The following is a 27019-nucleotide window of genomic DNA, read 5'->3' on the forward strand; positions in this document are numbered from 1 at the left end:
CGCGATAATGCGATGGTGCGATAACGATGAAGCGATGATGCCATGACGATGGAGCTATATGCGATAGCGCGATGACGATTGCGATCAAGCGATAATGCGATGACGATGGTGCGAAAGAAGATAGAGTAAATGTAAATACATGTATTGCTTCATCCAAAAGTACCATCGCGCCATCGTCATTGCACCATCGTGCCATCACTATCGCACCATTGTGTTATCGCACCATCGCTTCATCGTGTTATCGCACCATCGCCATCGCATTATCGCGCCATTGCTTCATCGTTATCGCACTATCGCAACATAACTTCATCGTTATCGCACCATTGCTTCATCGTCATCGCATTATCGTGTCATCGCATTATCAACCCAGACCTCGATGGTGCGATGATGCGATAGTGAAGTGCATGGCCCTATCCGGATTCCATACTTTTCACACATATCGAAGGGTTTGATGATCAAGACTCATTTTCATTGTTTACTTTACATATTTCCCGGGCGACAATTGATGGTTACATCAAGGTTTTCTCGTTATATAACTGAAAGGACTTAAGATATCCGGAATGGAGGGACATAGGGTTACTGAAATAAACTCACTTATCCGAGACCAGGCTCGTATAAGTGGTGATATTTGTACCTCATCAAAGTAAGTAAAAATTAGACACATGTATTAAATGAAATCGAAATTCTTTTAAATTTTATATTTATTTTAAATGTCTCTGCATAACTGTTCAATTAGCGACGAAGTTTATAATTTCTAACTGTGAACGAGATAATAATGAATGATAAGTGTACCACATTTTTTTTTCATTTACATGTATTAAAACGCTAGATTTTATCATTTTAACAATATTCATTTTATTGTACATTAGATAATTTACATAATCGGGTGTATTTATGACTTTCAACCATTACACTTAAAATATGGCTGAAATAATTGTAAGTTTGTTATTTTTTCAATCGATTATTTTGGAAGAAAATTATATCAAAACAAATGTAAATGATTCAGGTATTTCTTACCAAAAGTATTTTGTGCTGTCTTAACATTCTGTACTTATACAGGTACAAATTTCACTACTTAAACGCTCTTACGTAAAAAGGGCATTTGTTTTAACGAGACGAGTAAAATAATGTTGAATTTGTGATCTTAACATTAAGATGAACCGCGACTATGGAAGTTACTAATTATTGAACTTAGTGACTACATGTATGACCATTTAAAAAGGAGTGTATGATAAAGAAAATATTCAACTTCATTAAACCACAACATATTTTCAACATAAGTTTTGTTGAGACAGACTTTTCCACCATTTTTAAGACTTTTAAATGACTTTGTCAAAAGAAACCTGCACAGAAGAACTTTGAATTTTCACGGTTAACATATTTCACGGCGGAACATTAATTTCCTAATAACACATTGCCTCCTTGATTACACACCTATGCAGATGGGGTTGTCAATGAACTAAAAGGTATATTCGTTAAAACTCTCTAAAGGTTAATATTATATAGGTGAGTTGAAAATATTTACTTGTAAAATTAGTTTATTATTTTTCAAAATGATATCATACAGTGTATGTAGTTTTAACTTAACTTGTTATTATATCGGAATATTTTTCATTTGAAAGAAATTACGTCACGTATACCATGTATATAAATCTACCATATACTCACTGAGATAAAATCCCATATTCCTTGACGTTGCTTGAATATGGGTTATTATCTCAGATGTTATTATAAATAAAATAACGCTTAATTAGTTGATAGGATTTATTTGAAGTTTGGCGTATCTGGTCGCGGTGACATATGACAATTTTGGGAGCGGCCGCCGGGTCGTCTCCCCAACAATCAACAACAAATGTGGCGATTCCAAATGGGCTAAATATTGTGCACTGGGTAAATTTCGCGAATGCACAACGCCACGCAAAAGGATACAATGGGCCAATATCCCATTTAAATAGTATCCATGTCAAATGAATGGGCCAATGTCCCCTAAAAAATGTCAAATCAATACAATATGATACAATGGGCCAATATCCCATTAACAATGTAAGCAATGTGAAATACAATATTGTTCAATGGGCCAATATCCCATTAACAATGTCATCAATGTTAAATCAATACAATATTGTTCAATGGGCCAATATCCCATTAACATATCAGGTAATAAGATTGTTGAAATTGGATTATCAATGTTTAAAATCAAAGTAAATGCGCAAATAGCGCCACAAGATGTCATACGAGTTAACAACAGCACTCGTTCATGAATATGAGGTGGGGTTGACGATAACGCCACATGCTCGCAAGAGCATGCGGCACCAATGACTGTCACACAAATTGATGACGGGTCGTCAATTCCCCACCTCTGTCACCACTAACCAGCGCCATTTATTGTTAAGCTAATTTTTGCCCTAATCATTTAAGTAGTTATGGTCATGATAAAGGTATCCCTTTTAACTTACCTTATTAATACTTTCCTTATTTATGGAAAAACATAGCAATTATTCAAACTTAAAGAAAGCCAAATGATTTTGACCAAAAACATATTGTGTTGTCTGCTATTGAATCGAGGCATGATGTCGGGATTAGATGGTTAAATTTACTTACACGACAGTCTTGATAATGTAACAGCATAGTATATATTTTCAAGGATAGACAGTTGTACATTATATCTAAAACTTTTTCTCTTAACATATTTTTGTAAGATCTGTGAACTATTCTATTGCGATATTTGTGCATTCTATATGCTATTGATTCTTGTTCAAGGATGCTGAAAAGGACATAGTGGGGTGGGGGGTGGGGGGGAGATGTACAACTCATACGAGTCACACCTTTTCAACTTTAAAAATGTGGAATTATTTCTAAGTGGACACTTGCGCAACCCTTAACAACCAAGTACAATGAGTTTAAAACACTTCGGATTTAAATACAGGGCATACATAACAATGGATAGTAAGGGCAATATGATTGTTTTTATCGTTTACTCGACTTTTAAGGACAATAAAGGGAAAGTTATACTGCAGTGGTAATAAATTCAATCCAGACGTGTTATTGAACAGTGACTTAATCGTATAAACAGGTCTTGTTTGTACCTACAAATAAATTTGTCGTAATCTAACATCTAGGTTTGTATGCATGCTTGAATGCAACCGAGAGATGTGGGTAGTGAGAGCACTTGTATTAAGCAATTACAATTAAAGTAAATAAACTGTTCTCAGCATGTGAGCTCCACAGGCCACGGGCCTGTGTGGTACATTTTCTCCCGGAAACCTACGTATTGAAAACTAAATTAATGCCTTATTGTAAAAGATGAAAAAATCATGCTTATTGATTAAACATGAGAAATGATTTGTATGCCATAAGGGAGATTGAAAATTAATATTTGACCGATAATTACAGGCTTATTGAGCCTGAGTGATGATTTTATACCCATTTAAGATCATGGAAATAGGTTTTTCCTTTTCTGTTAGATTTTATATTCCTTTCAAGACCCTTACACTTAAAGAAGAATACCGGGTATTAAAATGAATCTATATTAGAATTTGCTTAACTTGACCGATGTTTAGGTTACCCTTAAATAGGGTGGTTCCTCGACAGCACGTATAAAGTCCCCAATCCCGGTGTACTCAGTCTCTTTTCTCATCCTCGACTATAAAGTTTACCTTGTAATATATAATCGTTTAATTAACTTCTTACCCTTCATCCTAAAAGTCGGTTACAGATATAGGTATTTGGTATGATTGCTACCACACTTAATTAGGCAGAGGCAGTTAATTGCAATAAGGATAATATGATCTGCTCATGTAGTGTTGGCTACCCTAAGTTCATTTTTCTCTTGATTAAACGTATACTATTGCAAGGCCATTGTTGCTATATATGGCGTTACAAGTATATGTTGAGCCTAAAACATTATAACACTGTTTGTAAATTTGACAAAAACTTAGACGATCTAATGAGGTACAAAGCTCTCTCAGATGATGATGGCTTATTAAAAATGTGAACCAGATATACAAGAATTAGATTATTTTTTTCCGTAGCCAAATAGCCAGGATGTTCGGTATTTATTTTAACATGTAAACGGGAATCAAGTCCTAATGAATCCGCCCCCGATGTCGGTAAATAGCTGTAGAATATCACGAGAACTCCCTTCAGTATCTTCAAATAACCCCATTAAAGTAAGCCCGAAATTCCATTCACATGTCTAGCTTTGTTAAACTATTGACAGGGTTTAAGATTTATTGCCAAGCATATTACAACAAGGCCTGGTTGATGCACCGCTACCCGGAATGGCCCTTTAAGGGGGGGGGGGTCTGATAAGATTTGCATTTTGTAGCTGTGGTTCGAATTTACATAGTGTGTCTACAACACTAATCTTGAGAGCCCCTGGGCTTTATCCATGTTAAGAGGTAAACCTATTTGAGCACACAGACAAGTGTCTGTCCATCCTGCAAAAATATTGATATGTAGTTTTAACTTGACTTGGTATTATATCGGAATATTTTTCATTTGAAAGAAAAAATTCTATAATGTTTACTTATTTTTACAAAAACTTACATATTTTGATAGAAATCTAGAATATATTGAATCTTACAGTATGTTTATACACTGTGTTATCTACATTTAGAAGAGTTAGAATTATATGATATTTAAATATGTGAGATACTAGAAAGGAAAGAATATTCATTTATACTATAAGCAAACATAGAAACCCACATATAATTCGTAAATGAAGTTGCAACAAAAGAATGTAAAAAAAAAGGTGTCTACCGCGTTGAAAGCTGAGCACTCAGCAGGAGAAATTGTGAACTGAATATTTTTCTTTTCATTTGTAAAATTTGCAATTATAACTAGTAAATAGACCAGCCCTGAAGATTATTACATATCTTTGATTCTTAGATCTACATGTATGAATAAAAGTTTTTTAAATTATACTTGACAAGTTCATCAGTTCCTATGCGGCGGGTTCAACACAATATATATAGGACAATTTTTGTCCCCCGCTTTCGCAAAAGCGAGGGGAGATTATATCTCATTCGTCTGTCCGTCTGTCATTCTGTCAGTGTGTCAGTCTAGCTGTCCATCCGTCACAACATATTTCACATGTGTATTTCTTGTGACAAGACCTTTCTTCAGGTACCACAAAATTTGACCTTCTGACATTGATCTTGGAGTTTGACCCACTTTTACAAAAAAATTCAAAACTGTTACTTTGGCCATACTTTTGAACGGTAGAAACTAGGGCTTTCATATTTCACTTGTATTTTTTGGCAAGACCTTTCATTAGATATCAACAACTTTGACCTTTTTACCATGACCTTGGCGATTTCCGTACTTATAAAAAAAACTTTAACTTTCGCCATAACTTTTGAACGGTAAAGGTTAGGGCTTTCATAATTCACATATGTAATCCATGTGATGAGACGTAGTAACAGGGGGCGCCCCCCACACTCCCTCCCCCCTCCACGAAGTAGGATTTTCGACTTTGGGAAATTTTCCTTTTTTATATATATATTTTTGCTTGTCAACCTTTTCAGGTAAGTAAAAGAATTGTTTTCTCTGACTGCCCCCCCCCCCCCACACACACACTTTCAAAAACGGTGCTATGTGGCTGTAATAACTTTTGAACAGGTGGTGCTAGGGCTTTCGTACTTCACAATCGTATTTCTTGTGAGATGGCCCTATTTTGGGTACCAATATAATTATTTTTAATTTGAATTTAAGAAAAGTTTAATCTTGAAGTTGCTATTTTGCCATACGGGGTCATCCGTGTTTCACTTCCTTATAACTTTTGATTGAGAAGAGATAGGGCTTTCATATGTGACATGTGCATTACCTGTGACAAGATTTAACACAAGTCATAAAAATGACATCCCACCCACAAAGACACCGAAAGCTGGTAAACAATTCTTTGAGTTTATTTGTTTTAATCTAAGATACAATTGACTTCATTTTAAGTATGACGTAATTGTACTCAATTGTGAAGACAGCCAAGATTACCCATACATAGATCAAGTAGATTGGGCCTTGTCAACGTCTCAGTGGGCATGATTTAAATGCAACTGTTGTGTATATTGCATTTTGATTTGTAAATGCAACAAGAGGCCCATGGGCCACATCGCTCACCTGAGCAATGTAGCTAGGAAAAAAGTAATTAAATCAGTTTATTTTTGAAAAGTTAAAACCATAAGTGGTCCCAAACAATCCTTAAAAGGGAGAGCTAGGGTATGACTTGAACAAACTTGAATCTACACTAACTCAGGATGCTTGCATATTTCTTTGACTACCTGTGGCTTTATTGCCCTTTACATTTGAACTCACATTGTGGCCCCTACCTACCCCCAGGGGTCATGACTTGAACAAAATTGAATCTACACTATGAATAGGACTAATCATGGCTTTGTTATTCCTGAAAAGAAGATTTTTAAAGATTTTTTCTACATGTTTCTATGTAAAATTTGGATTCTATGTTGTGGCTCCGCCCTACCCCCGGAGGTCATGATTTGAATAAACTTGAATGTCAACTATCTGAGGATGCTTCCATAAAAATATGATCATTCATGCCTTTGCCATTCCAGAGAAGAAGATTTTTAAAGAATTTTCCTATATATTTCTATATGAAACTTTGATCGGCCATTGTGGTCCCGCCCTACCCCTAGGGGTCATGATTTGAACAAACTTGAATCTACACTATCTGAGGATGCTTCCATAAAAATATTATCAATCATGCCTATGCTATTCCAGCAAGAAGATTTTTAAAGAATTTTCCTATATATTTCTATGTAAAACTTTGATGGGCAAATGTGGCCCCGCACTAGCCCCGGGGTCATGATTTGAACAAAACTTAATCTACACTACTCTTCCCTATGAGTTCCATCTCTCCTGGCACAGTGGTTCTAGAGAAGAAGATTTTTAAAGAATTTTCCTATATATTTCTATATAAAAATTTGATCAGCTAGTGTGGCCCCGCCCTACCCCCGGGGGTCATGATTTGAAAAAACTTGAATCTACACTACCTGAGTATGCTTCCCTATAAGTTTCATCTTTCCTGGCACAGTGGTTCTTGAGAAGAAGATTTTTAAAGAATTTTCCTACACATTTCTCTGTAAAACTTTGATCGGCCATTGTGGCCCCGCCCTTACCCCAGGGGTCATGATTCGAACAAATTTGAATCTATACTACCTGGGGATGCTTCCCTATAAGTTTCATCTTTCCTGGCACAGTGGTTCTTGAGAAGAAGATTTTTAAAACATAGCATTAAATTTTTACTATTTCTGAATTATCTCCCCTTGAATAAGGGCGTGGCCCTTCATTTGAACAAACTTGAATCCCCTTCACCTAAGGATACTTTGTGGCAAGTTTGGTTGAAATCGGCCCAGTGGTTCTTGAGGAGAAGATGAAAATGTGAAAAGTTTGCGACAACGACAACAACGACAACGACAACGACGACAGACGACGGACAAATTTTGATCAGAAAAGCTCACTTGAGCCTTCGGCTCAGGTGAGCTAATAATGTTTCAGACCGTTGTGAAGTATTTCATAGAGTTACTAGTAATTTCATCAAAGTAAGACTTAAACACAGCAAAAGTATTGCATAACTTGCATGAGAATGGGAATACCTATCCTCTCATATGTAAATAGGTTGCAGGTTTAGTTTTGTTTTAAGGACGATGCATACAAGTAGTCTCGCTCAACCAGACACTCTACTGTAGCCAGAGGTCTCTGCTGGTCGGAGTTTACGGAGACAGCCGAGCGTCTGGTTGAACGAGACTAGCATACAAGCGGAGCCAGTAAATTGGATGTTTGTGATTTTTGAAGCAGCATTAATACTGAAAGGGAAGAAAGGTGCTCCCTAACATACATGTCGTTGACCTTGTATTTATTTTGTTATCCGATTTGTTGAGGATCACGTCTTAAATGCACCCGAATTATTACAAAAGAACGACCTGGTTTCTTCACTTTAAATTGTGCACGAATAAGATAATAAAGGTAGGTGCTGTGGAATTATAAAATCATTGTAGATGTTTATCTAATAAGTAAACTCATTTTCCATTGCACATATCTTATTTTAGCTGGCATTAGACAAGACCTTTAGTATTTATAAAAAGATCTACCTCCATTGCATTCTTTTACCTCAGGTAGCTATCACTATATGAAATATTTCCATTGTGCAACAGAAAGTAGAAATGGAACTCCCTTTATTTATTTTATTGAACAAACCCTTACAAGAAAAAACTACAGTTTATTATGGTGAATTGCAGTTTTTTAGCTCTACTGGTCAGAGACCAGAAGAGCTTATGCGATAGTAATGCGTCCGTCGTCCGTCCGTCTGTCTGTCTGTCTGTCTGTAAACAATTTTTCAAAATGCTACTCCTCCTACAGTTTTGGTCTGATTTCAATATAACTTGGCACACAAGTAGACTACACAAAGATACATAATTCTGTGTATCGGTTTTTGATTTCGATGAACAGTGTTGCCGTGGTTACTAAAAATAGAAATTTCTGTGAAATTCTTTCAAAATGCTACTCCTCCTACAGTTTTGGTCTGATTTCAATATAACTTGGCACACAAGTAGACTACACTAAGATATATAATTCTGTATATCGGTTTTTGATTTCGATGAACGGTGTTACCGTGGTTACTAAAAATAGAATTTTATGTGAAATTCTTTCAAAATGCTACTCCTCCTACAGTTTTGGTCTGATTTCAATATAACTTGGCACACAAGTAGACTACACTAAGATACATAATTCTGTGTATCAGTTTTTGATTTCGATGAATGGTGTTACCGTGGTTACTAAAAATAGAAATTTCTGTGAAATTCTTTTAAAATGCTACTTCTCCTACAGTTTTGGTCTGATTTCAATATAACTTAGCACACAAGTAGACTACACTAAGATACATAATTCTGTGTATCGGTTTTTGATTTTGATGAGCGGTGTTGCTATTGTTACTAAAAATAGAAATTTCTATGAAATTCTTTCAAAATGCTACTCCTCCTACAGTTTTTGGTCTGATTTCAATATAACTTGGCACACAAGTAGACTACACTAAGATACATAATTCTGTGTATCAGTTTTTGATTTCAATGAAAAGTGTTGCCCTGGTTACTAAAAATAGAATTTTCTGTGAAATTCTTTCAAAATGCTTCTCCTCTTACAGTTTTAGTCTGATTTCAATATAACTTGGCACACAAGTAGACTACACTAAGATACATAATTCTGTATATCAGTTTTTGATTTCGATGAACGATGTTGCTGTGGTTACTAAAAATAGAAATTTCTGTGAAATCCATTCAAAATGCTACTCCTCTTACAGTTTTGGTCTGAATTTAATATAACGTGGCCCATAAGTAGACTACACTAAGATACATTATTCTGTGTATCAGTTTTTGATTTCGATGAACGGTGTTGCTGTGGTTACTAAAAATAGAAATTTCTGTGAAATTCTTTCAAAATGCTACTCCTCTTACAGTTTTGGTCTGATTTCAATATAACTTGGCACACAAGTAGACTACACTAAGATACAAAATTCTATGTACATGTATCAGTTTTTGACCTCGATGAACATTATTGCTTTGATTACTAAAAATAGAAATTTCTGTTAAATACTCTCAAAATGCTACTCCAAATATTTAAGTCTGAATATAATATAATGTGGCCTGCAAGTAGACTATACTAAGAACATAAAGAAACTTAATCAAGGATCATTATTCTTTTTTTATTGTTCTGGTAAAGTTTCAATTCCCAACTGCTTAAGAACTTTTCTCTTCCTTTGCTTTAAGTACAAACCAGTAGAGCTTCAGTCTCGACAGAGACTTCTGGTTCTCGTTAGCTACAGTGAACCCTGGTAAATCAAAGAATTTCACAATGAATTTCAGATAGATTTTTAAAAATTCCTACAAATAATTTTCTTATATAAAAACAATATTCAATGTAAATTTACTTTAACCAATTAAAGTCATCATTTCGTAAGTTCTATGGTCGATACAATGACCTTGCCAGCAAATACAATTTATAATGAGTCAAATGCTGACTGACGTTTTTCATACTAATTGTTAGTTCATTATTTAAACACTGAATTGACGACGGATTTTCCCGTTATTTCCCGATCATGACAAGGAGTACAGGCGGGTGTGATCGGTCAGCAGGAGATGCTCACTCCTCCTGGCACCTGATCCCACCTCTGATGTTTCGGAGTACCGTGTTTGCTCTGCTCCTATTTTGTATTGTTTTATGGACTTTGAGACTGAATACTGTTCGTTATCTCCATATCCTTCTTTTAACCAATTACTAGTACATCATTGGTATGCCATAAAATTAAGAAATATTTAGGTCTTAATGCTTCAAAAAAAGTTCTATAGTAAAGTTTTTTGTCAATCAAAATACAAAAGTATTTACAATAGTAAACTAATGAAAACTATTGTAAAGTATTCTTAGGGAACCCTTTTCCTGTTAAAACCTGTATTTAAGGTCAGTCGATAAAGTTTGATTTTTTTTTCATTTACACGTATGTTTTGCCGAAGAAGAAACATGTGCAGGTCAAGGTCTCCACTTTTTCCCATGGAGTTTAATATGGACAACTATGCTTCCTGTCAGTTTGTCTCTATATAATCAAAACCCAACTATTTGCATAGTGTTCTAAGGATTTATACAGAGTAAACATACTATGCCGAAATAGTACATGGCTTCTTTCTGTCAAGAAAATCTGACAGCGTCCACGCCTGTCCTCTCCCTGAAAATGTCCCTGGATCCGCGCATGCCAAGTATAAATTCAGGTGCATTCACTTTCTTATCTCATTTGCCAATGGTACCTGCTTAAATGTGCACTTGATTATACAACTGAACTGCAAATTTTACATTTATAACGTATCCAATGATAATTAAATAAAGGTAAGTTGACCTATTTACAACACTTGATTTTTGTCAATTTGGTATTACCTAATTTAACTCTAACCTAGGTTATTTATATTAATCAGACTTTCTCAAGAAAATGACCTCGTGTCTCTATTGCATAATAGTGTTAATGCAGGTAGAAAAAAAATACCGAAGGTTGATCTAAGCTAAAGAGGACAACAAACTTCATTGAACAAACTAGCTGTTCTGATACTTTGAGACTAAAAGCATCTAAGTCCTTTCAAGTTTTAAATAAGCATGTATTGTGTTAAAATGTCTATTATAATTGTAGTCAATTCTTGATCAGGATGATTAATAAATACCTAAATTCTTCAAAACTGCAATTTTATATAAGATATTTAAGGTAGGATTCTTCTCTGGTTTCTGGCTAGATGAAACATTTAAAGTATATTTGCTTATATGTCTTATATATTGAGGTGCAAGGATTTTAAAAGACCATATTTTTCTTTCCTCATCACAATTGTACAACTTTAAAAAGAAAAGGTAAACTGCGTTTGAAAACTAGCAGGGACTATATTTTTGGCGGAATGGTGGCGTATGAAAATATCTTCTTTTCTGCCTCTCAAAATTATAATAGAACAATGAATTTAATTATAATTTTTACACAATCGAAGACTTGGAGAAATTTTCAAATGTAAGTTAAATTAATATTAGGGGACTAAACTTTCAAAATATATCAAATAAATATGATTTTCCAAACAAACTAGAACTTTGTTAGCTTTTAAACACTTCCTATCAAAAGGAGTGCAGATTTGAGCCAAAAATCCATAAAAAGTATTTTTTTCTCTCTTAGTAAAAGATCAAAACTTTTTGTTTTTGTATCATTTTGTTCATTTATAAGACTACTTTATCATATGTGAAAATGAGAAAAATTTAAATAAAGGAAGAATATGAAAATAACTAATATATCCTAAAAAATTAGGAAAAACAGAGAAAATTCGGATTAGCCAATATCCACTTAAGTTAAATTATTTATGTAAATTTGGTAATATCATGCTATAGATCCGATATAGTAATATGTTTTTATGCAAAAAGGACGATCTTTAAACTTGCGAAATAGAAGTAGGTATCACATGATTGGCAACAGTATTTTTTTATTGTTAATGTCAAGGAAAAAGATAATGACCTTGACCTTGCCTCTAATATAAAACGGTCAACTTTAATTTCACTGATACTATCACTTACTGATAACGGAGGTGGGATCAGGTTCCATGGAAGAATGAACATTTCCTAACTGACCACTCACATCCAGCTTGTATGCTATGTTACTAGTGATCCGTGGAAATTTCAAAGATGAAATAATGGACCAATAATTTGTATGGAGTATGCCAGTCAACATTTGAGTTAATGAGAAACTATACATACAAGAATTTGTTAAGTATATACTTTGAACTAGTTTGTTGACATACGTGTATTCTTATTTTTCTCGTCATAAGTCTGGCTCTTATTAGATATTGTTTGTACAAAAGTATGTTCTTGCTTACTGTATCAGCTAGAAGATATGATCTGCATTTAAAAGTTATAATGGTGTATTGCAACGTAAGTTAGAGAAGTTGGCGACAGAAAAATAAAACATGAGTTGTCAGTTTGAAATCGACGTCTTTGTTTAAGTATATGAAAACGATGCCTTGACTATCTGGTGTCTTTATTTCGAGTTCAATTGGACACAGATGTAAATTGAATCACTGAGGATGGAAAATATTGTTTTACTTGATTAAACGTCGTTAATTTAACATAAAAGTCTAACTGTAGGTTTAAGAATTTCTACTTTAATGCAGAGACTTTTAAATAAATTCTGTTTCATAGGAATAAAAAACTGATCTGCTTATTGCAGGGTAGAATTAGTACCTGTAAATATCGTAACTTACATGTATCATATCTGAAAGCAATATTCAATGAAGCTCATTGACGTGGTAAAATATATAGAGAATATTACATACTAAAATCCATATCATATGTCATATCAGCCCGAGTGGCCCCATAATGGGGCCCGAGGGCTGATGTGACATATGATATGGATTTTAGTATGTAGTATTCTATTTATCATATATTTAAAATACTTCATATTCGAGTTCACATATGGTGGTTGAAGAATGTTTGTGCTTATTAGTGACAGTTTTCTTTAAAATTTAATAGAGCCAATTTTAGGTAATTGAAAAAAAAATTAAGACCACAAATGTTATTAAAGAATTAATTTATATGAATATTTAAATAAAATCAAGTAAATTAACTTTTTAACTTAATACAAACGTTACTTCCGGTTTGATATGGATTTTCGGCCCGACGGTCCGATACGTGATATGGCTTTTCGGACCGGTCCGTGATATGGGGTATTGTGACGTCACCCGTATCACACCGTGCAGAATCGGTGTATTTACTACTAAGTATATGATAATCCTTTTTATCATATACTTAGTAGTAAATATACCGATTCTGCACGGTGTGATACGGGTGACGTCACAATACCCCATATCACGGACCGGTCCGAAAAGCCATATCACGTATCGGACCGACGGGCCGAAAATCCATATCAAACCGGAAGTAACGTTTGTATTACCTTTAAAAGTTAATTTACTTGATTTTATTTAAATATTCATATAAAATAATTCTTTAATGACATTTGTGGTCTTATTTTTTTTTTTCAATTACCTAAAATTGGCTCTATTAGATTTTAAAGAAAACTCACTAACAAGCACAAACATTCTTCAACCACCATATGTGAACTCGTATATGAAGTATTTTAAATATATGATAAATAGAATACTACATACTAAAATCCATATCATATGTCACATCAGCCCTCGGGCCTTCGGCCCTTGGGCTGATATGGGGCCACTCAGGCTGATATGACATATGATATGGATTTTAGTATGTAATATTCTCTATGAATGGAACTTTTAAGCTATCTTTAGAACATTGATTGTCATATCACGGCACGCCCATTTCACTCGGACAAATGGTTCTATGGAATACCTGTAGAACAGGCATTCCATAAATATAATAGCCAATGAAATTGGCGGTCTATATAAACAACGAGCAAGCACGTGTTCGACCGATAGATGTGTAATGATAACTCCAATAAGCATGATAAATTCATAATAATGTACAAATTCGTTGCAATACGTATTTAACAGAAGCTGGGACTCTCTACGAGGGGGTATCAAAAAGTTCGTGGACTGGCGCCATAAAATTAAAACCGCTTTAGGTACATCGATGAATTTTAAAATATCTGGTAAGCATCATCTTTTCTATCTATAGAACAAACTACAAATCATAAATTTAATTTCTTAATAAATTAGTAATGTTTTTGTAAGATATGGTATGTCCAGGCGGCGCAACCTCGAAAAGGACGATTTTTCGAACGAAGTATAACTGAGAAAAACTCTTTTGATATGAATATTTTACATCCGAAAGTCCCGTTAATTCAGGTATATGTTGGAACACTACTGCTTCATAAAATATGAAAATTTCACCAAATTCTGAAAGTTCTACGAAAATTTATTGCGAATCTGACAAGGAGTGTCCAAACAAATAAGTCCTTGAAAATGACGTCAAAAGGGGGGAGAAGTTTCATTTTCCAACATTCTATAAAGTTTTGGCCCTAAAAAAAGTGGTATAGACCTAGGAAATGTTTATTATAATCTGGCTATGGAGAAATTAAATGCATCCAGAGTACTTTTTTTTAATGCCAAATAAAATTCAGAGAGAAAAAGGGTGTACGGTTAAAGTCGATTTGTAGTCAAGGTTTGAAAAATCAATCACGTCAAAAATGAGGTTGATAATATGTTGTAAATATTAAACTCCCAAAAGCAAAATATGCTGACACAATCGAGCGAGTATCTCTCCCAATGTATAAATAAATTTGCAACATTATATGCATTGAAAGCCGCTGTTCCTGACATTGTAAAGTCATATAAACAAGATGGGTTTAAGTCCTTACTCAACGCCAGGGAATCTCGTCAAGTTAAGTGAGTTAGAAGAAGCGGACATTGAAAAAACAATGACGTTGTCGGACGTCATGAAACTAAACGGCGACAGCGCCGAGTAATATCGTTTTTATTTTTATAATAATTTGGCAGATAGTAAACGTATCAAGATAAAATTTTTAACATTTTTCCTTATTTTTTGTTGTTTTATGTTCTATATAAATTTTGAAAGCACAGACTATATCGAACTAATTTATAGCCTCAGTCCATGAACTTTTTGATAACCCCTCGTAAATCCCTCTTTTATAACTTTGAAAATCTTCATTTCGGTGTAACTCATGTTGCTCTCGTGAAGAGGTGTGTCCTTAAAACCATTTGCAATGAAAAACTTAAAGAATCTTTTTACTCAAGCTCGGTGTAGCTGTGCGTAAAATCAGATTGTCTTATTAAAAAATAAGTCTGTATATGACCAGTGATTAGATGGGCAAATGTAAGAGTTCCATTTCACTGATAAAAAATTCCCCCTTATATCAAAGAGTTTGCTGGGTTTGTTTCAATCAGTAAGTATTTACATTGTTGAAAGCTAGTTCGTTTTAAAGCTATTGATTTTTGGAATATTTATCACACTGTAATAAGGATTTTATGAGTTTGTACAAGCCAGACCTCAATAAATTTTTCATTTCACATGCTGAATAACATTATTTAGTAAAAAAAAAAAAGTATTTCGAAAAGAAAAAAAGAAAATGAATCATCCTAGATATGATCCCGGGACCTCTCACATATGAAGCGAGAGACATACCACTACACCACGGAACCGCTTTAAATCGGTGAAAATTATATGCAAACATGAAGTCACATACATGTATATATTCACGTTCGATATTAAAATTTTATACAATCCATGGCGTATAATTTAACCTTTATTAATCAGTTCTAATAGATGTAATAAGAATATGAAGTCCGCCGAGAACCTGTTTTGTACGTAATCACTCTCCTCATGCCCCTGTGCTAAAATAGCGACATGTAATACAATAAATACAATAAAACAAACAGGCCGGGACACTTTGAGAGGGGTGAGAGAGGTCCTAGGAGTTTTGGTATAAAATTACATTGCAAAAGCTCAAAATCTTCTTGAAATATCGCCCGGAAACGATAGTGTTACACACAGACAGAATGTATAAATTTACAACCTTGATCTTTGATCTTTTGAACTCAAAATCAATAGGGGTCTTCCTTCGGCCACAGGGAGTTGTTGTTTAAAATTTCATAACAAAAGCTCAAATGGTTCTCGAGATATCGCACGGAAACGAAAGTGTTATAACAGACAGAATTTGCAAATTTATGATCTTGACCTTTGAGCTTTTGACCTCAAAATCAATAGAGCTCTTCTTTAGTCCATAGGGAGTTGCTATGCAAAATTTCATTGCAAAAGCTCAAAGGGTTTTTGAGATATCGTGTGGAAACGAAAGCGTTACAGACAGACAGAAAGACGACGGACGGACAGAAGGACGGACGGACAGACCTAAATTAATATCCCCCACTTTTCAAGCGGGGGATAACAAAATATTACATGTATGAAGTAGGGTAAGGAGATAACGAACAGTATTCAATCTCAAATTCTATAAAACAATACAAAATAGGAGCAGAGCAAACACGCACCTCCGAAACATCAGAGGTGGGATCAGGTGCCATGGAAGAGTGAGCATCCCCTGCAGACCGGTCCCACCCGCCTGTACTCCTTGTCATGATTGGGAAATAACGGAAAAATCCATCGTCAATTCCGTGTATAAATAATGGACTAACAATAAGTATGAAAAACATCAGTCAGCATTTGACTCAATGATAAATTGTATTTGCTGACAATGTCATTGTATCGACCATAGAACTTACGAAATGCTGACTTTAAACGAGACTGTTGATGTTCTTGTTTTATCAACTTGCTTGTCAATAATTTTAGATATTGTTCATACGTAGAGCATGCTGTTGCGTATCGAATCAACTGAAATATATAAACTCCGTATGCAGGTGTTGAAGGTATATTGCTGCATAAGTAAGGGAAGTTGACGATAGAAAAGTTAAAGCCATCACGTTTATTATATAGCTTGGTTGTAAGATTAGCATTAACGTCTTTTTCAAGCAAAATATCCAAGTATGAAACAGACGTGTCAGACTCTGTGGTATGATTTATCTCAAGCTCATCAGGATATATCGTATCGACGTAGGAATGGAAATTACCCTTGTTAATTGACAATACGTCATCGATATATCTAAATGTTGAGTTGAAGGCCACACCAAGTGTTTTCTTCTTTTCACGCACAAGATTTTGCACAAATCTATTGATATATGTATTTACATTTAAAGGCCCTACAAATGTTGATGTGAGTTTTCGGGCTTAAAAATAAATAAATGATGATGAAACTAAAACTTTCCCATAGCTACTAAGATATGCAGCAGGTTTAAATAATTACAAATTTAGCGGGTTAAAATAATTACAAATTAGGAGTAAGAACGAGAATTTTCTTTTGAAGAACAGGTTCACAATTAATTTCAAAACAAAGGTACATTATCAATCTTTAAATTGCTCAAGGTTATATCTTTTATCGTTGAAACTATTTGCACAGTGATTTAAGAGTGTCAAGCATAAACAACTTAAATTATGTAACATCTTACGTTTGGAAGTTTTAATCAGAGTTTTAATTAATGAAACAGAAAATTAAATGAACACATCCAAAGCATCAGAGGATCCCTACCTGCTCAATGGCCCTGAGTGCCGAGTATAGGACAAAATATGCAGCTCTCCACCACCAAGTGGTGGCGTCTCCACATGAGTGAAAAATTCTCGAGAGGGTCTTTAAACAACATACAATCAATCAATTTGAAGCATAAATAGACAATATATTTTTTAAACCATATCATAATTGGTGTTAAATAAGAATCTAAATATATGTGACCCATTTTTCTAAAGATTTTAAATGATACAGGCTAGGGGCAATAACAAAAATTGTATAATTCATTCACAAATGAATTTTACTGTCATTTACCTAGCTATATAATATTATGCCTTTTTTAAAGAATGGGGACAGAGATATCCAAAGATGGAAGAGAAAAAGTCCTGGTGGACGCTAAAAGTGAATATATTGATGAAGTTCTGCAACAGGAAGTCCATGACAGCGATGAAGATCATGAGAGCGATGGATACGATGAATGCGATGGAGGTAACAAACAGGGATATGTTAATGTAACATAATTATGGATTACAATTACAAACCAATTCAATTCATAAATTCAGTGCTTGAATAGCTAGGTGCAATAATTTTTGTACACTGATAAATTGGTATCCTTTTAAGAATTTGGTGAATTGGAAAAGCTTGCACACACCATTGACCCAAAAGATTATGTTGATCAGTACCCTTTTGAAAATCTCATTTTCGAGGGAGGTGGAGCAAAAGGGATTGCGTATCCTGGTGGATTGAGGGTAAGATATCTGTGATTATTATTCGTCTTTTTTAAAAATGTTTTTATACCCCCCCCCCCGATTGAAAAGTGGGAGGGTATACTGTAATCTGTATGTCCGTCTGTCCGTCCGTCCGTCTGACTGTTATGCTTTGGGGTACCCAACTCTTATCCGCAACTCCTCTTATACGACTGAGTGAAATTTAATGAAACTTACACAGAATCTTTATTACATATTGTCATTGTGCACCTCCTATTTTACTTTTTGATCCGACACATATTTTGGGTTTCCCGGCCACTTCAAAACATGGACTTTGCCATTATAACCAGATGGGAGGCGGGGGGTATCATTTAGTGAGCTCATTGCTCACAGTACCTCTAGTTTTGTTAATGCGCATATGTATGGTGATTATAAACTATTATAAACTATGTTTAATAGTAGCATATTTTTGGCAAAAATCAAAAATTAGCACTTGGCAAGTGATTGTTTGGTTTTTCAAGATGTTGATTATTTCTAGTTCATTAAAAACTAAAAATGAATGTTTTAGTACATGTAATTATCTACATACATATTTTATGTTTAAGTTCAATATGTCATACACATTATAGAGAAACGTAATCGTGACATCGTATTTGACATTCCGTAATACTTTATTAAAAGTAACGCACAGTAAACACTTTTTAATCAACTATTTATGTCAAATGCTACATGTACAGATGGTACTTTTTTACCAAAATCTCTTGGATGCATTAATATTTCATTCTCTTTCAGGCGTTAGAGGAAGTTGGTATTATGAAAAAGATAAAAAGATTTGCCGGTACAAGCGTCGGCTCCATAACGGCAACAATGGCTGCGCTTGGCTACAAGAGCACTGAAATTAGAGAAGTCATGTCGACGGATTTTTCGAAGTATTATGGTACTGCTGTTTTATACGTTTTTGATAACTGAAACAAAGGAAATAATACATGCAACATCTTTCAAATCACATGCTTGCTGTAGAACTGAAAACTCAATTTGACATACACAAACTTTTAATCATCTGTTGCAAACCTTTTTTTTTATCTCAAATAAACTCTTATGAAGTTGGGGAGGGGGGTTGTCCAAATAAGTGTCTGTTTGATTGATAGTCCTATGTTTTATTTATTTTGAAAGATGCTAGGTTTGGAAAATTCAGTTTCATTCCAAATCTCCTCTGGTATTTGGGATGGCAACCGCTCCTTACCCTGTATGATTATATAGGAGAGATAGTTGAAAAGAAACTTGGCGACAAAGATGCTACATTTGATCAAGTAATCTTTTTTAACTTCTATATTGTGTTACATTAATTTGAAGATTTAATTTTCTTCCAAAACCAAATGTCATCGACAATACAATTTATATGTGCAACCATAATGAGAAAAACAATAAGAGGTTGTTATATAACTCACACCTCAATTCACTTAAAATTAATTAGCTTGTACTGAGTTTTCACATACATTTGTTTTATCAGCTTTACAAGAAATTAGGAAAGGAATTGTGTATTGTTGCTACAAATCTTAATGATATGGAAGAGACCTATTTTCACCCTAAAACTACACCCAAAATGCCTATCAGAAAGGCGGTCCGTATGTCTATAAGTCTTCCAGGTAAGAATGTTACATTAAGATACGCGGTTTATTCAATTTTATGTGCTGAAAAATCACGTTCGTTAGCGAGAACTTTATTTTCAGGTATAAAGGCGAGACCAAGCGCTTGCGGAAAATTCGTTATATTAGTATTTCTTAAAATTTAATTGAGTATAATTAACACAATTTAATTTTTCTCTTGATAATATAGAGTTATTATTAAAGGATGAATATCTCGCGAAAATAATTTGTCGCAAAAATTAGGTAAACTAAACTAATTTAATTGTAAAGGTAGTTTTCTTGTTTGGCAGGAATAATGCAGCCTATTAAACATACAGACTTTGGAGTGGAAAGTATGTATGTAGATGGTGGTGTACTCATCAATTATCCAATAGAATGTTACGATGGTGAGTTGAACATGGCACCAATTTTTCTGTTAGTTAAAGTAGCAGACCAAGTCTTTTTTTAATTAAGTTAATTAAGAAACAGACGGTCATGAAAATGGTTTACTGAAAGAGACGATGAAATATTCTTTTTATTTTTATTTCCTAATAATTGAGGGAAAAATTACCTGGCCCTAAAAATACATTATGAACCTACTTCAATATTTGAATGTAATTTCATTTGAATGTCTATATATTGTAATTCTTTAATGTAGAATTTTTCTGGTTATTTGATTCGTAAAACATTTAAAATCTTTGTAAAGTGTTGCTTGCGACAACCTTGTCCTTTTCAAAACGCACTGTAGACTCTGTTGTTTTCTCCAAATATTATTAAATACATGTATAGCAGTTTATGGGACTCTTTAAGACACATTGGATTCTCTTACCTTTTTCTAGGGTGGTGGCTTTCAATGAAAAAGGAAGATTCGTTTTTCGAAAGATTACAACCCTTGGAGAAACTCCCATTTATTATGGACAGAAAAAACAGATTTGCTCGTGATGGGACCCAATCGTCTAAATCGCTGGGATTTATACTGGTAATAAAAAGAAGAAAATATGTAATTTGTATTTGTAATACTGAATACTGTTCGTTATCTCCATATCCTTCTTATAACTGTTTTAACTTACAAAGACCTTCTTTTGTTGCATTTGTTGTTTTGGTTTTATTTATATATGTTTTGTAGTATTCTGAGGACGAGATTGAATCGTTCAAGTCAATATTTGAATCAAGAAGGAGAAAAACAGTACAGTTTCCAGATACACCACTGGGGAGGTAAATTTACCAATGTACAATGTACTGTAGGTATTCTATTTTTGATCTGAATCTCTACTGTCCAGTGCTGAGCAATCGTTTTTGTGGCAACGCACTTTGAAAAAATTACGCACTTTGAAATTTTTTTTCAAAGTGCGTTAAAACTGGGACAAAATCAACGCACTTTGAAAAAAATTTTCAAAGTATGTAAAATTTGGGACATACTCAACGCGCTTTGAACAAATTTTTAAAAGTGCGTTAACAGTGTTACAGTACATATTTTTTTTTACCATGTGGACATTTAACGCACTTTGAAAAAAATATGTATAAAACAAAAATTATAGACTTAGATTTAAATAATTGAGAGCATTAATTTGTAATAATTATATTTTTCGAAAAACGTTTTAATTTACATGTATTGATTTACTTTCATTGAGAACAAGGAGAAGATGATTATATCGAAGGTCTCTCAGCCAAACTCTTTTTTTTTCTTGTACATAGCCGTCGGTAGCAAATTTAATCCCCAATTTTTAATGTCTACATTATGTATATCTTGCCAAAACATTTGTGTGTATAAACCCCCCCCCCCCCCCGCTACCGATGCCTATGCTGCACCCAGATAAATGAATTTGTATACGTGGTATGACGATGAAAACTTTCAATAAATTTTAGTTTACATTAAATGCATCCCATGCAAACTGCAAAAAATAAAGTACAGTAAAACATTTACGAGAGAAAGAATTTTCAAAGTATGGAAAAATCAAAATCGCTCACTTTCACATCTGGAAGTGACCTTATTACCGAAAAGTTATCCAACAGGTTCAATTATTTATCACACCTAAGATTTTCAAGAATATTGACCATGACATACACATTTTTTTCAAAGTGCGTTAATATGGTTGATATCAACGCACTTTGAAAAAAAAAATTATTTTTTCAAAGTGAGTTGATTTGGTCCCAAATTTAATGCACTTTGAAAATTTTTTTCAATGTGCGCAATTTTTCAAAGTACGTTGTAACATTTTTTTTAAATATACCTTTTAACTGGAAAATATAATGAAAACTACTAAAATCGAGAATTAGTTTCTGTTTCAATTTCAAGATACTTTTTTGTAAAATAATTCTATGATTTTAATTATTATAGTGTAAGACAAACTCTTAAAAAAACGAAAAAAAAAATTGTTTTTTCAATGTCATTCTCACAGTATTTTTAAAAAGTGTCATTAATTTACAAGATAGAAAATGGTCCCTGTTTGCTATATTTTATTGATAATGTCGAATCGGCTGAATAATTTTTAATTTTTTCAAATATGGCATCGTTATTCATCTTCTTTTTGAAGATTGTTTCAATCTTTTAAACATTTCTGTAATAAAAGGAAGGCAACACAGAAAATGGAAAACGAAAGGAAGCTGAATAAAGAACACAAATGCGTGAGAACTGCAGTTAGCAAGTTTTTAAAGGTGTGTGTATTCAATATCTGTAAAGAGTTGAAATCTTTCACGAGATCAATTTGAATTAGCTATATATTCAAATTATTTAGCCCAGTTACACCGATTTCGTATAAATTATGCATCAAAATCTTATCTTTAAAAAAATGGTATGATTAGACAAAATAAATATTTGTGACAGAGAGATATTGCGTTTTAAGTTCTCCATTTTAGTTTTCATTTTTTGTTATATTATTTTTTGTTCGCTTTTACTTTACCGAGAACAGTCGATCACTTGATAACTTTCTGTCTTTACAAACGTTTCTTCACAGATACTGCAAAAGTATAACCTTGACAAAGATGAATTTATAAGCAGAGACGAACTAGAAAATGCCATTAGAAGTGTATGTAAGCATGTGTATAATTTAAAGGGTATTTAGAATAACAAATCTTTCTATATTAGTAACGTAATTTGTTGTCCTAATTTTATTTTATTCAGGAGGAACTTTCTCATTGTGACAAGAAACGTCTGTTTGGGAAGAATGTTACTGTTGATGAAGTGATGGCGAAACTAGACAAGGATAAAAACGGAAAGGTCCTACTTCCTTAGTATTTGAAACTAATGCAACATTACCTCCTTTCTTTCTTTCAAATATTATGTGTCTTATGAAGTCTAAAATATGTTTTTTTTTTTCCTCTTTTTATGTGTATTAGATCAGTTATGAAGAGCTGGTTTCATTCATTGAAGAAACAGGGATCTCGGTGGTTCACAGAAGATTAGGGTTTGGTAGACAACAAGTGGATACATTTCTTTCTTTGCTTCAGACCCTCTACAATACAATGTCATTGAATATTGTACGGATATCAGTCAGCGTAAGTTTTAGTAAATTGTGAAATCTAATAATTGTGATGTAGGCGTTGATATTATTTTTTTTCTCTTCAATAAGTCAGAGATTATCTAGGTATAATTTTTGTTAAGAACTATGAGACTGTCCATTTACAATTATTATTTATACATGTAATTGTTTATATTTTTAAAAGTATTTTTCCATAAAGAATTCTAGCTTACCTGTAAAAACAATCGATGTAGCGATAGGATCTGTTTTATTATAGGCGGCAGATGTGTCACGTACAGTAGGCTTGAACTCGCATTACATAGGAACCCTCACATTTGATTATACCAAAGAGGATGCAGATTTTGTCGGACAGGTAACATCACCGTGGAATATAGCTCTATGCGTTATCAAAGTACACAATTAAGTTAAGAACTTAAAAAACGTTTCTGAAAAAAGTACGTATTAATTTATAATCAAAAGGGTAAACCATTATTACAAGGGATTTCATTGTATACTAGTTCACAAGTTCATGTACATGCAAGAGAGAGAGAGAGAAAGAGAGAGAGAGAGGTTAACTTTTTTTCCAACATAGGGGGAAAATATGGGTAGGTTTTCATAACAATCTAAATAGATGTTGTGTTTTAGGAGAGTTACAACACCACTTTGGCATTCTTGAAGAATTTCGTGGCAAAACTCAAAATGGAGGAAAAAGCCAGAGCTCCTTTCATAAGCACGAAGAATGAGTTGGATGGTTGAAAAAAATGTGAAACGTTTCATAAGAAACTTTCAGCTGACATAATAATGGTTTGCTTCTAAAGTCAATCATTCAGAATGTGAATAATGACACTTACATGTATAAGGTACAACATATGCGTGCAACATTTTTTAACAATCTATGCGGTGTATACCATTTATGTATATGGTGTTTTTAATTACACTTATAAAGTACAACACATGCATGAAACATTTTAATAATCTATTTAGTACATTACATCTATGTATATGGTTTTTTTTATTATTCCAAGACAAAAAAATCAGTACTCTCAACCTGCTTATAAAAGTGATTTTTATCGGCCGCAACAGCGGCCGATCTATTTGTGGTTGTGTTAGAAAGTGCATATATGGGGAAATGAGATGTTATTTTTTTAATTAGTTCAGTAAAATGATTCTTAAATGATAACATGTATAAAATCAAGAGTAAAATATTTCAAAAACTTGTTTTAATTTGAAATTTAATCGTTGTTATTATGTTTCGATTACATAATCATTTCGCCTCAGATAATTGATAATTTCTGGTAAAATAAAAAGAGTTTACAATAGGTACTCCCCGTCCTGGGAGTGTGTAAGATACGAAAGGAAATCGTCATAATTTTCCGGATAAGGACGACGGGATAAAAGTGCGGCATGGTGAATAAAAATTGAAAAGTTGTTCATCAAGTAAAATTTGTTTTGAATATACTTGAGCTGCAAATGACACAAGGATTATTTTTCTACATTTTGCACCGCACCATGCAGCATAGCCTAAAAACCATAGGCATTATCACGTGACAGGTTCATCTTGAGAGGCCTACATCTTCATTTTGATGACAATAGTTTCTTATCATGAATAATTGACTTTATAACATCGATGAATCCAAATGATGAGCAAATGCAATAAAATTTTGTTTAATTTTTTGAAAATTCATGCATTTATTTATTTTGCTTTGAAGACAGTCTGAAATGATCTCTATTTCAGCTTTGAATATCTTGACAAGTGCTTTCCTTGCAAGGATGCTTTTATAAAATTTTGAAAGTTTTTTTTAATGGTAGAATATGTTAGCGGCCGATTTGATGCTTTGCATCAATTTAACTTGTTATTAGTGTATATGTACACACTATCGATAAACATAATATGTTTCTAAAATTATACAACGTCAACATTCATTGGGTTAAGGGCTACAATATATATTTGACCGAATTTACTTTGAATTATATTTGTCATATAAGAGCCCTTGATTATCATATAGAAAGATGCTTAATATAACAAATTCAATCTTATTCCTAATGTTTTTGGTACTTTAGATGGCAATCGCCTCATACCATGTTTAACAACATTGGAGAAATTGATAGAGGAGATGTACTGACAAAAAAAAAACATTACAATTTGATCAAGTAATATTTTCGTTTATTCCTGTCGATCTTCAAAATTATTGTTTTTTCATATTCAATTTATTTTTAATTGTACAAAACATAAGAAAGGAATATAGAAGATCATGATAATGAAAAGACGTAAATATCATTTTAAAAACTACTAATAATATAACACCCAGAAAGGCGGTTCGTTTGTCTTTAAGGATCTTAGGTTAGTAAATGCAGGTAAATACGGTATGATTATACAATTTTATGTAATTGTTCAGGTACATGTACAGGTATTTTGTATTGAACATGTATTTTGCAACCGATTAAACAAACTGATTTTGGAGTGGATATATATCGATGTGAATGGTGTTGTAATTACCAACTACTTAAAAGCGTGTTTCAATGTTGATTGCTTTATATATTAAACACAACAATATATGCTCTAAATGTGAAAGCAATAAATAATTTCCCGGTGTCTTTCGAATTCGTTTTTATTTGAAGAATACAAGTTTCTAAAATTATTTTGTAATTCTCATATACAGAAAAATACTAGTATGTATTTAGGAATTGTCATTCTTAGTTGCGTTAACAAATTAAAACGTCGGTCGTAAAATTATTTTTCCAAATGCTGATTAAGAGATGGTTACATAATTTATTTGAGTAGTATTTTTTATAGATTAAAAAAAAAAGAAAAATATACTCTGAATTATATGTAGAAGTGACATTTTATAGCTTGCTTACGAATAAATGCATTTAATATATGGAGATAACGAAATGTATTGAAGCTAAAAATCCCATTTAAACAATAAAAACTGAAGAAAATTAAAGCAAACAAGGACCTCGAAAACATCAAAGGTTGGATCAGAATGGAGGAGTGAGCATCCCATGCCAGCTGGTCATACCCGCCGTGTGCTTCTTGTTATGACCGGGAAATAACGGAAAAATCCGTCGGCATTTCAGTGTATATAAACGCCGTACAATAAGTATGAAAAACGCCAATCAGAATTTGACTAAAATTAATATTTTTTTTTTGTTGTTGACAAGGCCATTGTACCGACCAAAGAACTTACGAAATGATGACTTTATCGAGCATTTTAATATTCTTGCTTCAGCAACTTGTTTGTAAATAATTTACCTTGCTTTAGAAATATTTATATCCATGCTCTCGCGCATCGAATCAGCTAAGATTCATAAACTCCGTATGCAGGTGATGAAGGTACATTGCTGCAGAAGTTGAAAAATTAAAGTCATCACGTTTATCATAAAACTTGGTTGTAAGATTACCATTAACGTCTTTTTCAAGTAAAATATTGAACAGATTTAATTTGTCATTCTCTTTGGTATCTTTTATTTCGAGTTCATCGGGTTATATCGTATCAACATATGAATGGAAATTAACCATTGTTAATTGAATACATTTTATGAACTTTTCTCCCTTTGTCAGATAACGAGCCTTCATACACGTAACCATGGAGGGCTTACCAAGCAGACAAAAATGATATTTTCAACTGTAAATTGTTTAGAGTTTTAAACTGTTAGTATATTAGTTCA

At 33.3% G+C, this 27019-nt stretch overlaps 1 protein-coding gene across 4 annotated transcripts; it reads left to right on the forward strand.

Annotated features, from left to right (window-relative positions):
- Positions 1–527: 527 nt before the first annotated feature.
- LOC134236568 (uncharacterized) lies at positions 528–24415 on the forward strand. 4 transcript variants are annotated; one of them, XM_062718738.1, is made up of 15 exons: positions 528–643; positions 17907–18049; positions 18182–18309; positions 19060–19204; positions 19441–19577; positions 19778–19913; positions 20204–20299; positions 20732–20871; positions 21019–21107; positions 22463–22547; positions 22847–22918; positions 23014–23109; positions 23229–23387; positions 23628–23723; positions 23996–24415. In XM_062718738.1, the coding sequence occupies exons 1-15, from the start codon at positions 561–563 to the stop codon at positions 24104–24106; spliced, it is 1716 nt and encodes a 571-aa protein (XP_062574722.1). In that variant the 5' UTR covers positions 528–560; the 3' UTR covers positions 24107–24415. The 4 variants fall into 4 exon arrangements, with proteins under 4 accessions (XP_062574722.1, XP_062574726.1, XP_062574723.1 ...); XM_062718742.1 differs by lacking the exon at positions 528–643 and adding an exon at positions 1434–1506; XM_062718739.1 differs by lacking the exon at positions 528–643 and adding an exon at positions 7771–7980.
- Positions 24416–27019: the final 2604 nt, after the last annotated feature.

This window comes from Saccostrea cucullata, unplaced genomic scaffold (genome assembly GCF_032062105.1).
Source record: "Saccostrea cucullata isolate Sc308-1 unplaced genomic scaffold, CSIRO_AGI_Scuc_v1 ctg264, whole genome shotgun sequence".
In the NCBI taxonomy this organism is placed as follows: Eukaryota; Metazoa; Mollusca; class Bivalvia; order Ostreida; family Ostreidae; genus Saccostrea; species Saccostrea cuccullata.